A 15130-nucleotide genomic window follows, 5' to 3' on the forward strand; every position below is an offset into this window, starting at 1 on the left:
AGAAGAGAAGTTATGAATTATTTTTATTGACATAGTATGCGACATTTTTACATTTTTTCTCATATTGACAGAATTGCTGTATGGATATCGTGCATTATTGAGGCCTAAAATTTTACATAATTACTTAACTTAAGGTTCTTTACCATCCTACCAAATTTAATGAAAATCTGAGGTGGTCGGATTGAAAAGTCCACTTTTTTGTGTTGATTTGACATGGAATGCCCCAATAGTATTTGTAGTGTGAAGAGGTGATTAAATAAATGTAATATGTGGGAATTTTTACTTGTTAGCAGATAATACTTGTTAAGTACGATCAGATTCATGACATACAGGTATTTTAGATGATGTGATGCATTTAAATTAAGAAATAAACATGGTTAGGATCTTGCAAAACTGATATTTTAGTCTTTCACAGTCATTTGGCTGTAAAGAATAATTTGAGTTTTCTAAATTTTTCTTCACATTATATAAACAGTTTTGGTATCAAATTAGTTATACAAGGCAATATAATATAAAATTACCAAATATTCTTCATAATTTTCAGGGAAACATATTGATATACGAAAAAAAAGTACTTTTAACATTTCTTTTAGTTTGTCATTCACTTATATTATTTTTACATATTTTAAATAATTAAAACACTCATTCTATTTAAACTCTAAAAATATTCTTTCTTATTAACAACTAATTAGATTACTGGTATTTTTTGGAAGAGAGATTTTTAATCAGGTCTTTCTCGGTCCCCAATTTTGCAGCAAATTCCTGTTTGGTCATGCTGAAGTTGGCTTAACCCCTAAGAGTCGTGCATCCATTATAGTGGCCAGCTAGTATTATGGTCATGACGTGATATAATATTTTATAAATTGTATGTTATATATAAATAGAGCCCAGATTTTTCGAAAATGCATATGTGCATATGCAAATGCATATTTTGAGGATTACAACATGTTTCGACATTTATTTAGTTTTTGTATGATCAATTATATGACATTTCTGAAAAAACTGTAAATCTAGTAATGAATTTGTATGTTGGACATCCCTTGGCACCACAATAGCCTTCCTATTTCAAGTAAAATGTTAACAGGACCATACTTCCAGTCTCACAATACATGCAGGTAGATGAACGTTGCAGACCTTTTTCACAAAATGAATTTCTTACATTCCTTTCTCAATGCAGTACCCTCTCAAAGTTTGTGTCGACAGGATGGCAGGTGTTCATCTGTTAACTTGTTTTTCATCTACTAATAGTTTATGTGGTGTATTGCGAGATTAAACTAAAAATGCCTAAAGGTAAGTCCACTAAATCATTTTTAATTAAACAGTGGCTTTCAGGCAATAGTGACTATTCAAGTGACGGCATTGTAGTGTATTGTCAAGTACGTGAGAAGACTGTGAAATGCGAGAAAAAGTTTCAACTAGAACAGCATTCAAAAACAACTGCACATCTCAGGTCAAAACAAAAGGGTAAGAACACGCAACAGATACTTTTAACTCAGATGAAATCACGGTCTGAAGTTAGTACATTTTCTGCTGACCTTTGTAAAGCTTTTGTATGCAGCAATATTCCACTGCATAAATTAAATAAGCCACATCGATCATTTCTTCAAAAATATTGTCTTAATCAAAGGATACCTGATGAATCCACTCTTAGGAAAAATTATTTACTTTCGCTACATGCTTCTGTCCTGGATTCAGTACGGTCTGACATAGGAGGCAACTGCATATGGATTTCAGTTGATGAATCAACAGATTCATGTGGCAGATACATAGTGAACTTCATAGTGGGTAAATTATGTCCAGAACAACCCAGCAAATCTCATTTACTTTCATGCAAAGTGTTGGAAAAAACCAACCACAGTACAGTTGCAAGATTTATTAACGATTTCCTGCGACTTCTGTGGCCTATTGAATCCGAGAGTCATCGTTACAAGGTGTGTGTCTTAATCACAGATGCAGCTTCATATATGTTAAAAGCTGGTCAGTTCCTTCGAGTATGTTTTCCAAATCTAATCCATGTGACATGCTTACTACATGAGTTACATCGCATTGCTGAAGAGATACGTACTCTCTTTCCATCAGTTAACAAAGTGATTTCAAGCTGGAAAAAGTCTTCCTAAAAGCATCAGCTTGTATACAGTTGTACAGAGATCGTCTGCCTGACGTTTCTCTTCCGCCGGAATCTATTCTCACAAGATGGGGAACTTGGTTTGTCTGCAGTATCGTTCTACCAGGAGAACTTTAATCAAGTGAAAGATGTAGTTACAAGTATTGATGATAGTCGTACTGCATGTGTTCGTGAAGCAAAGTGCGCATTTGAATGTGAAACTGTATATCAAGATATCAATTTCATCCATGTACATTATTCGTCACTTTCAAAGGCTATTAAGGGTCTAGAAACTTGTGGTGCACCCCTACACGAGTCTCTTCAATTGATTGACAACACAATTTCTTCTTTAAATGCTGTCCCTGGTGAAACTAGGAAAAAAATTGAAGTAAACTAAGTGCAGTGTTGGACTCAAACCCAGGACTGAAAAAGATCCAATCAATTAACAAGTACATAAGTGAAATCAGAAAATCTTTGCCAGAGGAGTGTTCGGAGCAGTCACTACCAGTGTGTAAGTATTGTCCTATCACATCTGTTGACGTGGAACGATCATTTTCAGCTTATAAACTAATTTTGTCCAACAATAGGAAATCTTTAACTCCTGAAAATATTGAGAAACTCTTGGTAACATACTGTGATTCGTCATTTTGCGAGGAATGAAACATGTATATCATCGAGTTAAAATAAAATAATTCCTTTGGTTAGTGCATATTGTTTTGTTTTTAGTGCATATTTTCAACATTTTTAGTGCATATTTTAAGTATTTTCAGTGCATATATATCCAGACTCTACATATAAAATACGTTGATATTCTTTAATTTTATATAACATTAAGGACATTGCACTTGATTAAAACAATTTTTTTCCTTAAAAAAAGGAACAAAATCATTTCAACTGCAGTCAACTGAAACCCCATCAGCTTCCATGCGTACATTACACCAATTGTTTTACATGGGCCCTCCCCACAGGCTTAATTGACTGCAGTGACCGGGACGCGAACCTGCAATTTTAGGCACAGTATGCTGGCCGGACATATCTTGTGTGCTTTAAACTGCTCGGCTAATGAACCCAACACGAATTTACCCAATTATGTAGGTATCCGAACCCCTGGTTTAGAGTTAGACATTTGCGTGCAATAGTTGTATAAGTCTTCCAGCTTCTAAGGGTTAAGGTAGCAAGCATAATGGTTCAAACAGTTTCTAAACTCATTCTGGATTTTTGGGATGTCGACTTATGTGCATTAAAGGAAAAATCTCTCCACTGAAGCATTATTTCCTGGAAAAGACAGAAATAGTTCACTGAACTTCTGGATAAGCTAGCAAGCATAATTGTTCAAACAGTTTCTAAATTCGTTCTAGAATTTTGGGATGTCAACATCATATGCATCAAAGGAAAAACCTCTCCACTGAAGCATTACTTCTTGGAAGGCAGAAATAGTTCAATTTCTGGAGTTATGCACAGGATGTCATTTTCTTAGAGAACAATTTTAATATGTCGCTCCATTTTGAGCAAGGAATAGCATTTTCTTCATTGCGTTTTGCTATTTTCTCTGAAGTCACATGCTTCTTCAAGCAGGAAATCTCATTAAATAAAGTAATTCTTCCAGGTCAAGTCCATTTACATTTGAAGAGCAGTAATTCGCTGTCTCTTCAAATTTCTCCTTTTGGAGGAGATCTCAGCAATATATGTTTTTATCTTGTGAATGATTTCCCCAGGCACTGAGATATTCAACAGCACTTTCTAAAATTATAACAATTAGCACTGAAAATCGAGGGGAATATCTGGGGACAAATTTTGTTTGAGAACAAAATTTTGGGGACTGTTTCCGGAAAAGGGGGAAATCTGTTGACCTTAATATAGGCCTAATATGTTTTATGTCATATATAGCTTATAAAACCTTTGTACAACCAAGTGAACGCAATTTCGTAGAATACTTTTTTTTTAAAACCTGGACTTAAAAATTTGTGTTATATACAAACCAATTTTATCATGCATTTCAACATTTGAAAACACTATGAGGCATCTTTGTACAAATCACTAATATACAGTAAAATCCCTTGTAACCACACCCAAATAACTGGTAATACCAAAAAAAATACGTTTAAATCTGCCAGATTGCTATAGCCTGGGCATCAGTTTTGCCACATTAGGAAGTTCGCATGAACTTTCATTTTCAGTGAATATTCGAAACTAAAGTTGTGTATTATTTGTGTTGTGTGATGTGTTTTAATAAAGAAAATTCACACAGTTCTTACGTCTAGTTATGTTTGGGTCGTCAGTTATTGTCACATTAGGAAGTACGCACGAACTTTAGTTTTCAGTGAATATTCGAACTTAGAATTAGTGTATTATCTGTGTTGTGTGACGTGTTTTAATAAGGAAAATACACACAGTTTTTATGTTTATTTAGTTATGAGCAAGTGATAAAGAAATAATCTTCATATAGGTGCAGTTTCAACATTTGGCACCATGAAATACGAATTTTTTTTTGTATATACCAGTATTTATTAAATTATCTGGCAAAATCTCGTATCCCAAACTAGCTTGGTCCCTTTGGTGCCGGTTAAGAGGGATTCTATTGTATTGTATGGAGAGATGGGCACAAAAATTACTTCTCCCTGTTCTTTTTTCTCTAATTATAATTATTCTGCTAACAGCCACATTTTGCAATGGGAATGATGTTCTTAATTTGTGTACACATTTTGAGTGCTGTTAAAATTTGGAATTGGTGATAAAGTATTAATTCATAATAGAGAAAAAACAAGCTTTTCTTTTGTTTGTATTGAGTCATTCATTGTTTTATTTTATTTAAAATTTGTAACAGTTTACACGTTTTTGTTTTGATTAGTAAAATGTGTTGTACTTAATGATTTCAGATTCTCAGGGTGCAGTATCAGCTGTGAAAGTGAAGTCCCGTCCCATTGCAGTGGGTGGGAATTCTCAGATGACATCTAACAACATGGCTGCCGTAGTGGATAGTGTTCATTCTCAGGATACATACTCCAATATCCATGGTGGACCAACAGTCAGTGGACTGAAGCAACAGTCTGTCTCTCATGTAGTGCCATCTTCCACTGTAGCATCCAGTCCCAGTATTCCAGCTTCCTCTTGGGCTACTGCTGGAAAACAGCATACATCTTCATCTCTGCACACCGAAAAGAGTAAAGGAACATCAAGAAAGGCAATGGACTTGCAGCAGAATAAAATGGGGTCACAAATTAATAGGACATCAAGTGTAAATAAACTATCAAATGATGTCACATCTATTCACCGAAAATTAAATCAGTCGACAAATGTGAATAGGATTCCCAGGTCAGTTGAAAGTTACAAGTCAATTGTAACAGAAAATTGTGTTACCAAGAAGCAGCAACAGCATTCACAGCACAGAGATTTCCCTAACCATGGTACAACCATCAAGAGAAAACTGGAAGCTGGAGACCAGCGTAAGGCTTCAAGAAATGTAATGACTGTTGCCAGAGTTCAAGCTATTTCCATGACAGCGACACCTTCTGATGTTTCTAAACATTCTGAGCCTCATCCCAAGACTGGCGAACGTCATCTAATAGCCAAGTCTTCCCCACCCACATCATTACCTGTAGGGGACTTAGATGTGTCAGAAGCAAAGGTGAAGCAAAGACTTCTGGAGGATGGACCACCACCTCGCAAGAAACATTGTGGTGATATAGATCAAGTTACCACAAGATTAACAGAGAAGAAGGAAAAAGAAGTGAATTCTGGCGACTTTATGACTACAAATGTTGGTGACAGCATTGTTACAGGTGTGAGCCAAGCTGACAACCATGGTAGTGGTATTTCAGGATCAGTCAGTGGTGGAGGGGGTGCTGAAAGTCCATCTGGGGTTGGGGGTGGAGAACAAGGAAACACACAAGGAGAGGATTCTGGTATCGAATCAATGGATGCATTATCAGAAAAGTCTCCTAATCAAGGAGAGAGCCCATGCCGAAAGGAAGAAAAAGACAGTGAGTGTTGCCAATCTGCTGATTCCAACAAAAAACCCAATCCAGTGCCTTCAGCTGTGACGTCAGTATCAACAGCAAGTACAGTTTTACCTGCATCCAATGATGTAACGAGCTCATCAGTTGAAAATATTGAACCATCTCAAAATGTTCCTTTGGATGAAAAGAAGATGGAAGGCAACAGCTGCCCTGAGAGTGAAAGTTCTGTGATTGCACAGAAGAAAAAGAAGAATGAATCACACATTGCATCTGGTAACAATGCAAAATGTGATCAAGAGGAGGAAGGAAAGTCACTGAATGGAAGTAGTGTTCAGATGTCAGAGAGTAGTCATACCAGTGATTATATGGCATCTGCAGACACAGTCAGCAGTAGGGAAGGTGGTGAAATTCAGGAGTCCCATCTTGGGTCAGATGTTGATCCCACTGTAGGACAGAGCAATACATCAACCTCACTCTCTTCAACGGTAGCAGTTACTTCCTCTAATTCTTCAATGTCATCTTCATCCAGTAAAGTAGTTCCAATGAAGCTTCTGTCAATCTCTACTTCTGAAAAGGCCCTAGTCTCCAAAGGAAGTTCTCTGTCATTATCATCTTCATCCAGCACAACAGCTGCATCTACTGTTAGTAATTCACTTTCTTCTGATGCTATCCCAACCACAGCAACCACAACCTATACCACATTACATAGCAGTGTAACTTCTGAGGAAACTAAAAAACCAAATACAATAGGTGCCACTGAAGAGAGACATTCTATCGAGGATAGAGATAAGTGCCCAGGCTCACCAACTTTAGAAGACCCTCAGCCGATACGCATCACACCTCCTCTGTACACTTACTCCAACCCCGAAAAACACAGAGAAGACACACCATCTCCTGCAGCCCTTGATGATGATGAAATTGAATTAACTCCAACTCAGAGTACAGACATCAACAGAAAAGATGAAAGTATTACTAGTAGTAATAGGCGGAGGAGGAAACGGAAGCAAGATTTGCTAGAGGGCAGGATGGAGACTGATGATTCTCTGTGCATGGAGATGAGTAGTGGTAGTGGAGGTGATATGTCATCTGGACACTTTTTGGAGGGCTTGGGTGGTGACGATCATACGTATGTAGCCCGCAGCAACAAACCTCATCCATCAGGACCAAAGTCTTTACTCGAACAATTGTTGATAGAGATTCCATCAGACAATGAAACGAGGCGAGGTGGTCTTAACACCAGACGGACTAGGTCAAGTCATGGTAGCCTCAGTCATACTCACAGTCCTGATCTGAAGCATACACCGAAGTCCAGTCCGGCGGGCTCAAGTTCAAAGGAAGATCGATCGGGGTCCCCTCGTAGCACGTCTAAACCAAGTCCCAATAGCCTAGGAACACAGTTATCAAGAGGAAATAATTCTGCAAGTATAAGCAAAAGAAAAAGGCAAGAATCTGAAAGTAGTGTAGCTTCAAGCATCACTGCAGTGGAGGAACAGAGACCAAACAAAAGGAAGTGTTCAGAAAATGCAGCAGAATTGATCAAGGCATGCATGGGCTTAGAAGATGCTCCAACCAAGAGAATAGGAAGTAACCCTCAACATTCTGATCAGAAGGGCACCAAGATGGCTGCTACTTTGAAGAGTCGGAGAGGTAATAGCTGTTTGATTTTTTTAAGTTTAGTCATATGTGACATTTCATACCTTTCTTTTAAAATTGCAGCATAACATGTTGCTTGATTTGATTAATTCACTGGTCAACATTGATTTGTTAAATGTACAATTTCTGCTGTTTCTTATGTAATTTCATCTGCTGATTCCAAAAATGAAATCAGAATTTTTCTACCATCCACCATTTTTTTTATAATTTTTAGAAAAATTGATTTATTTTTATTGCTATGTATAGTCCTTAACATGCTAATGGAAAGAAAATATTTCAAATATTTCATTTTATTGCTTTAACAATTGACCTATAACTTTAGATTGTTGTTACCTGTGAAGTCAGAATTCATAAAAACAAATTTTATTCCTCATAAGACTGAGAGTTAATATTAATTGGAACTTAAATTCATGAAACAAGCTTCATAACCTGTGTTTTCTTTGTCCTTATTTTAAGTGTGGTAAAAGTATCTTATAAAGTGAAACATATCTCAAAATACTGTATAAATCGCATAAACAATTTTTGTTGCAGTTGTGATTAATTAACTTTGAATTTTACTACACTAGTTAAAAGAGATTACGAGTGTTCTTTTGATTGCAAAATACATGAGGACATGAACTGGATCTCTGAAATCTGTTGTGCTCCATGTTATTCTATTAAGTGGTTGGCTAAAGGGATCCCGTCATATGGCTTTTCCAGTTCCAATGATATGCTTGGAACCTAAGGATCATTCAACACTGTTACTTTCTAGGAACCATAAATCAGAAGATTACAGAGAACTTGTCAGTGAGCTAATTCAGAACTATAAAGTGATGGGATGTCATATCTCTCAGAATAACTTCTTCGATTCTCATCTATTTTTTCTTTCCTCAAAATCTTCCGGTAGTGAGCAACGAACTGGGGAGCATTTTTATCAGAACTTTTCTGAAATGAAAAGATGCTACCAGGAAAACTGGAGCCTAAATATTCTGTTAGACTACTGCTGGACACTCAAAAGAGATGTTTCTCAAGCGAAGTATAGCCTAAAATCTATTTTACACACATTTTAAGTAAATAAATATGATTTTAGGTAAAATGTTATAAGGTATCAACATTAGAAAAGTCTGAAGTACATTTCATATAATTACTCAAAAACCTTGTGTGATAGAAAAATTTTGAAAACATATCTGAAATCAGCACAAAAAATGCTATAAGAATCACATATTTTTATCTTTTAATAAAAAATAAGTTTAATTTTGTTGACCAGTGATTATTACAGATTTACAGAATAATAATAAAGAAGAAATATGCACAGTGTTTTTGATTACTGTTTACATAATTATGAGAACAACATTTTTATGATACTAAGTATGTTTTAATGTAGATTCACACTTACAAGAAATTTTTTGTAGTGCATTCCTTTCTACGTTCTCATTACAAGTGTAAAGAGAAAAAATTGTGATAATTTGAAAAACTACTGAGTGTCTACAAAGAATGTGTCGCTTTCAGAAATTTATTATTTGAATGCTGTGTTACTCTTAAAGTCATGTTTTATGACTAATATGGTGTGATACTCTAAGTCATGATGCGACAAACATCATTGCAATGTTCGAACTTCTGCCAGACTTGATAACATTTTAAGTATCACTGAGGCTATGACTTCTTCACTGCTCATTCGGAATTTCTGTATATCACATGGAAGAGGCGATGAATACTGTTTTTATTCTTCTCTATTATATTCATATTATTTAATTCTATAAATTATTTCTCATATATTCCAATTAAATCATTAACAGAAAAAAATAATTAATATAAAAATCATAAATTGAAAATGATAAGTAACCTATTTTCAGTATTTGACCCATCAACACAAATATGCCATCTTGTATTAGACCCCTCCCTTCCGGAAAAAATCGCAATGTGTTAAATCCGGGCTTGCAGGACCATGTCTTGAAGTCATTGTTCCCATTTCCCACTTGTCTTAACCAACATTCTGGAAGTGCGTAATTGAGATAACCATGAACACTTGACCGTGATAGTGGAGTGGTGTTCCATTCTGCTTGTACAGGTAATTTTCAAACTTCTCATTCACTTGCAGGCACCAGCCTATTATCGAGCGTGTTGAGATAGGATGAGCCTGAGACGTTGGTCTCCACAAAAAGGAAAAAAAATATATACACACACTGTATTCTGCTTAGAGGAATCGAGAAATAAGTGATAATTTCAAGTGTAAATAATGGTTTAGTGACATACCTTTTTACATAACTTGATGTAAAAACTCTCAGAGTTTCAGAGAATGCTCAATGCAACTCGATGTGTGCACCTTGAGTTGCTCTGCAGACATCTAAATGGTATTCAACCTCCCACCAAGTGTTCTGTAGCATTTGTGGAGTCACTAGCGCAGCTGCATTTTGATGTGTTGCCTCAGTTCCTCCAAAGTGTTAGCTCTTTCTCTTTGGTACACAGCATCCTTCACAAAACCTAAAAAAAAAAGTCCAAGGGAGTCAGATCGAGTGACCTGGTTGGCCAGGCAATGGGTCCTTGTCTTCCGATCCACCTATCCATGTACGAAGAACATGGTGTTGTACAACAAATTTTTCTTCTGCTAGCCATAGCACACACTGAACTTTCTGTTGTGGTGTCCACATGTTGACCATGGCGTGTTCTACAAAATGGCGCCAGGCTTGTTTTAGCAACAAGCAAACGAAAGTTACACATGCAGCATTTTAAGTGATGAGCATTTATTTCTCGATCCCTATAAGTGGGACACTGTGTGTGTGTGTGTGTGTGTGTGTGTGTGTGCGTGCGCGTGTGTGCTTGTTTTTTTTTTTATAATAATAATTAAAAGCAATGGGTTGTACAGCTTGTAATGTGACACGGCACATAAAACATTCAGCTTGTGCAAATCACATTGGAATTCAGTCATGGTGTGTGGATTCTCAGTTCTCCAGATTTGGTAAATGTGATGATTCACCTTTCCAGTAACAAGTATTGCCTCATGATTGAATGTGAGACACTCCATAAACCCATCCACTTCCTCAAACTCTTGCAAAGCATATGCAAAGCGAAAGCAATTGTCTTTGTCATAGCTTGTGAGTTTCTGGTGCAGTTGCAATTCCTACATCTTCATGTGCAACTGTTTTCAAAGCAACTTCCAAACTGTCATATGCGGCATTTCCAGCTCATAAGAGACTCTCTGCAAGAACTTGTAAGGGTTGTGTTGACACATTTGCTGTACACACTTAACACGTTCATCGAAAACTGCTGGATGTACAGTCTTTTTCTGTGGACCAATCAGTCAGACTGACAAATTGATATACTGTCTCTTAATTTACTTCCTGGTGGATGTGTCTGTTTCACTTTCTGAAAAAGTATCGCACTTCCATAGCACAACGGTTTCAATGAGTTGCAGAACACTAAAAGGTTTTCAGCACTAGAAAACTCCATTGTTACATATGGTGCTGTTTGCATTTAGCTGTGTCACTATAGTCGAAACAAAATAAAACCAGTTAGCCTGCTCTTACATATGACACCTCGTGCATCCTGGTATATCTGCAGTCAATGTGCCATAAGTTATTGAAAGTGGAACTTCCTTTCCTGTAGGCGCTGTGTATATGTTTAAATACTTTCATGAAAATTATTGTATGTTTTTTACACCTATAGTATTGTGGTTTTTAGGTGGAGGGCATTTTGTATTCAGAAATGTCTGCTAAGCTATTGGATACGTTATGTTAATAATCAGTGTCTACATTCAGTTCATCTAGAATTTTTGTTAATTATTCAATATCTGCAAATGAAGTCATCTGTGGGATAAAATGCATTTTTGCTAAATGTATAATGTGTCATCATTCTTTCTTGTTTTGTACCCCATGGGCTTTACAGTCTCTGTCAGTAGTTTATTCATTTGATTCAGACTTCTTTTTCCTTTAGATTGGTAGTATAAAAGCTGTCCAATTCCTAACCTTACCTTTATGCTTTTAGTAATGAGGCAATAGAGACCGTGTCACAGTGATGTAACTGTTCCATCATCTACAGAGGAAATTCTCTACAAATACCGGTATGTTTCTCTAAAGCTATAAATAACTATCTAGCAACAGGCCTGTAACTTGTCCCAGAGAAACTCTGGTGTATTCAAGTCTCAAAAATATTTGTATCGGACTCCTAATAAAGTGTAATGGATTTAAATCTGAAAGATAGCACAAAATGTTCAGTTATTTGAAATAGGCTGTAACTTACAAAGATAAGGTGAGAAATAAAACACTAAAGATAAGGTGAGAAATAAAACACTAAAGATAAGGTGAGAAATAAAACACTACTAATGGTTTATTTTCAATTCTCCTAGTCCCAGAGTAGAAGTTTTACACGAAAATCTCTGATCTCCCTGGGAATCGAACCCAGAATGGCTAGTCTGGAGGCAGATGTGCTACCATAGAACTAACTCGATGGACAGATCTACGAGGGTTGTTTGAAAAGTTCATAGCCTGACATAGAAATTAAACTAGGGTTATTCTGAAACAATCTTTATTTCTGAGATTCACACACTTGGTGCTCCGGTGCTGCAATGCTGCAGTAATCTCTTCATTTGACGAAAAATTTTTCCAAACCAAGTGAGTTTTGATCTTTGGAAAAAGAAATAAGTCTGAGGGTGCGAGATCTGATGAATAGGGAGATGCAGCAACAATTCGAACTGTAGTTCGTGTAGTTTAGCAACTGCAATTGCAGATGTGTGAGCAGGTGCATTGTCGTGATGAAACAGCACTTTCCTCTTGGCCATACCTGGCCTCTTCTCGTGAATTTTCCCTTTCAGTTGCTGCAGAAGATTCGAATAATATTCTCCAGTTATTGTTTTCTCCCCTTTGCTAGATAAATCAATCACGATTATCTGCTCAGAATTCCAGAACACGGATGCCATGACTTTCCCAGCCAATTGAACAGCTTTTGCTTTGTATGGAGGCGGAAGAATTGTTGTGCTTCCATTGTTTCGACTGCTATTTTGTCTCTGGTATGTAGTAGTGGACCCAGGTGTCATTTTTGGTTACAAACCACCCCAAAAAACGGCCGTATTTTTGTCGAATCAAGCCAGACAATCCCCCGAAATTTGACATCAGATGTGTTTGTGTGTTAACAAATGCAAAACCAACCTTGTCAAAGATATGGCTCACCCGTTCAATTAAGATATGCATAACGTCGATAATTTCCCGCATTTTCAGTCTATGACCATTCAACATCACAGCATGAATTTTTTTCTATGATTTCTTTACTTGTTGCTGTTACTGGACGTCCACTGCAAGAGTCGTCTTACACACACTCTCTCGACTATGTTTAAATAATGCCACCCATTCTTTTTTTTTTTTTTTTCCACGGTCAGAAATGCTGGAGCAGATTCCCCCAGTGTAATATCCATGTCTGCTTTAATTTCTGTTGGACACGGTCCCTTTTTTACGAAATATTTAATAACAGCATGAAGCTCGATATTTTCCATTTTTGTCAATCTGTTCAGCGCACTAACTTCAAAATCAAACTACACAAAATTTATTCAACAAAATATTATGATCTTCTGTGCTTGAACTAATGTAAAATGCCTGCTAACAATGACAATATTTGTGACATGTTTTCAGTGCCATCAGACCATGAACTTTACAAAACACACCTCGTATATGAATTGCTTTTCAGATATTAATGAAACACTACTCGATACAGAAATAGAGCAAGAAGTGGTATATACTTTTATACCTTCTATGTAATTTGTGTATGTTTGTAATTCCTTATCAATCTTGATTGCTGATCACATTAGCATTCTATATTTAGGATTGCTTGGTCACTTGGTCAATCATTCAGTCAAGTGGTCAGTCGATTATTTGGCTAATTAAAATGTTCTGTTGCAGTATATTCCTTGTTGTAATTTCATTATTACTTATGTATACAACTTACTCCGCAGGGACGTCTGCATCCAGTTCTTTAGCAGATGTGGATTCTTCAGATGATGAGCCACTTGCCGAAATAGCAGGCAAAGGACGAGGGGTACCAAGTAGTGCTTCAGATGGGAGGTCCTCTCCAAGGCCAAAGAGCAGGCCTAACAGTCGTTCTCGAGATGAGGAATCTACAAAGTAAGCCTCGTACTGCTGTCAGTATTAAAATTAGGTTAATCCTTACACCACAATATTTACTCAGACATTAGTTTTATTAAATATGTCCCAGTTGTATATGAAAAATAATCAATATTTTACTGTGATTTCTTCAAAATATTGAATTTTATTAACTATAATAACATTAAGAACACTGATTTTGCCACAAATATATTTGGTTACCCATGCTAATATGCTATTGAGCAGTTGACAATGTCGTTCGCTCTCGTTCACGCCAGTATTTAGCAGAAAGACTGAAAAATGGAGTAAATGGACAGAGAAAAGATGATCTCGATCCATATCTTCATTAAGTTACAGGAAATATAGGAAATTCTGCAATACCAATTCTGTGTAAGCTTTATTGAGGCAATCCTGGCTTGTAAATACTATGAATGTTGCCACTGCAGATTTTCGTGGAAGTTCAGTTATTAAATTAAATGCACTGCATACAGGGTTCGAAGTGGCTGGGAGGGGATGGGAAAAGTTGCTGGGGATCTTCCCCTTGTAGAATTTGGTGTCCCTGCAGAAAAGGTGTTAATTTATCCTTGGCAGGTCAACATTTATCTCCTTCAGGTACCTAATCTATGGTTTCTGTATTTCATATATTACTAATGCAGTATAAAATGATTCTACTTTCTTCTTTAATATGATACAAGTTCTATCTGCACTTTCGTGTTTGTGTGACATTGAGAGAAGAGCACTAACCCACCACAATCCCACTTCAGCACCATCCCTGGTGACAAAGAAGGCTGGTTGGTTTCTGCAGTCACATAAACTAAAATTCGTAACAGGATATAGGCGTACAAGTCAATTGCTGAAACTTTCTGTTCCGTATCCTTGCAGGAGTTGTCAGAACTGTTCAGAGAATAACAGTGGAGGGATCATGACGAAGCCTTCTCTGACATTGACACAGTTTCTTTGATGCATATTTTCGTAACAGAATGTGGTAATAATTGTATGAAATTCTTACGAGAAATTGTGTGCAGTGCTCATTGAATTTGTACAGAGAGATCAGATGAGATGTGGACAGGAGCGGCTGGGTTTTCACATTGCGCTGCTGATGCACTTGTGGCGGAGAACAGTGTAGAGTCACAGTGATACAATCATACAAGTTTCCTTAACTATTTTAAAAAGTGTTTTACTTACTAACTTTATTGATGGAGGTGCTGAAACTGACCGCCTTCGTTGTCCACACATTTTTGACACCTCTATATGAAATGTCATCTGAGAAAAATATGAAATGTGGGACTGTTAGTCTGTTATAAATATTATTCAGTATCCACTCAGAAAATGCATGCCTACATGTAGGATCA

At 36.7% G+C, this 15130-nt stretch overlaps 1 protein-coding gene across 5 annotated transcripts in view; it reads left to right on the forward strand.

Moving 5' to 3' along the window:
* Positions 1–15130, forward strand: part of LOC138696060 (serine-rich adhesin for platelets-like) — a 106811-nt gene that overhangs the window by 81535 nt on the left and 10146 nt on the right. For all 5 annotated transcript variants that reach the window (XM_069820569.1, XM_069820574.1, XM_069820572.1 and 2 more), the window contains 2 exons: positions 4981–7707; positions 13631–13799. In XM_069820569.1, coding sequence (XP_069676670.1) covers positions 4981–7707; positions 13631–13799 — 2896 coding nt within the window. The remainder of the gene's footprint in view (positions 1–4980; positions 7708–13630; positions 13800–15130) is intronic.

This window comes from Periplaneta americana, chromosome 3 (assembly GCF_040183065.1).
Source record: "Periplaneta americana isolate PAMFEO1 chromosome 3, P.americana_PAMFEO1_priV1, whole genome shotgun sequence".
Taxonomy (NCBI): Eukaryota; Metazoa; Arthropoda; class Insecta; order Blattodea; family Blattidae; genus Periplaneta; species Periplaneta americana.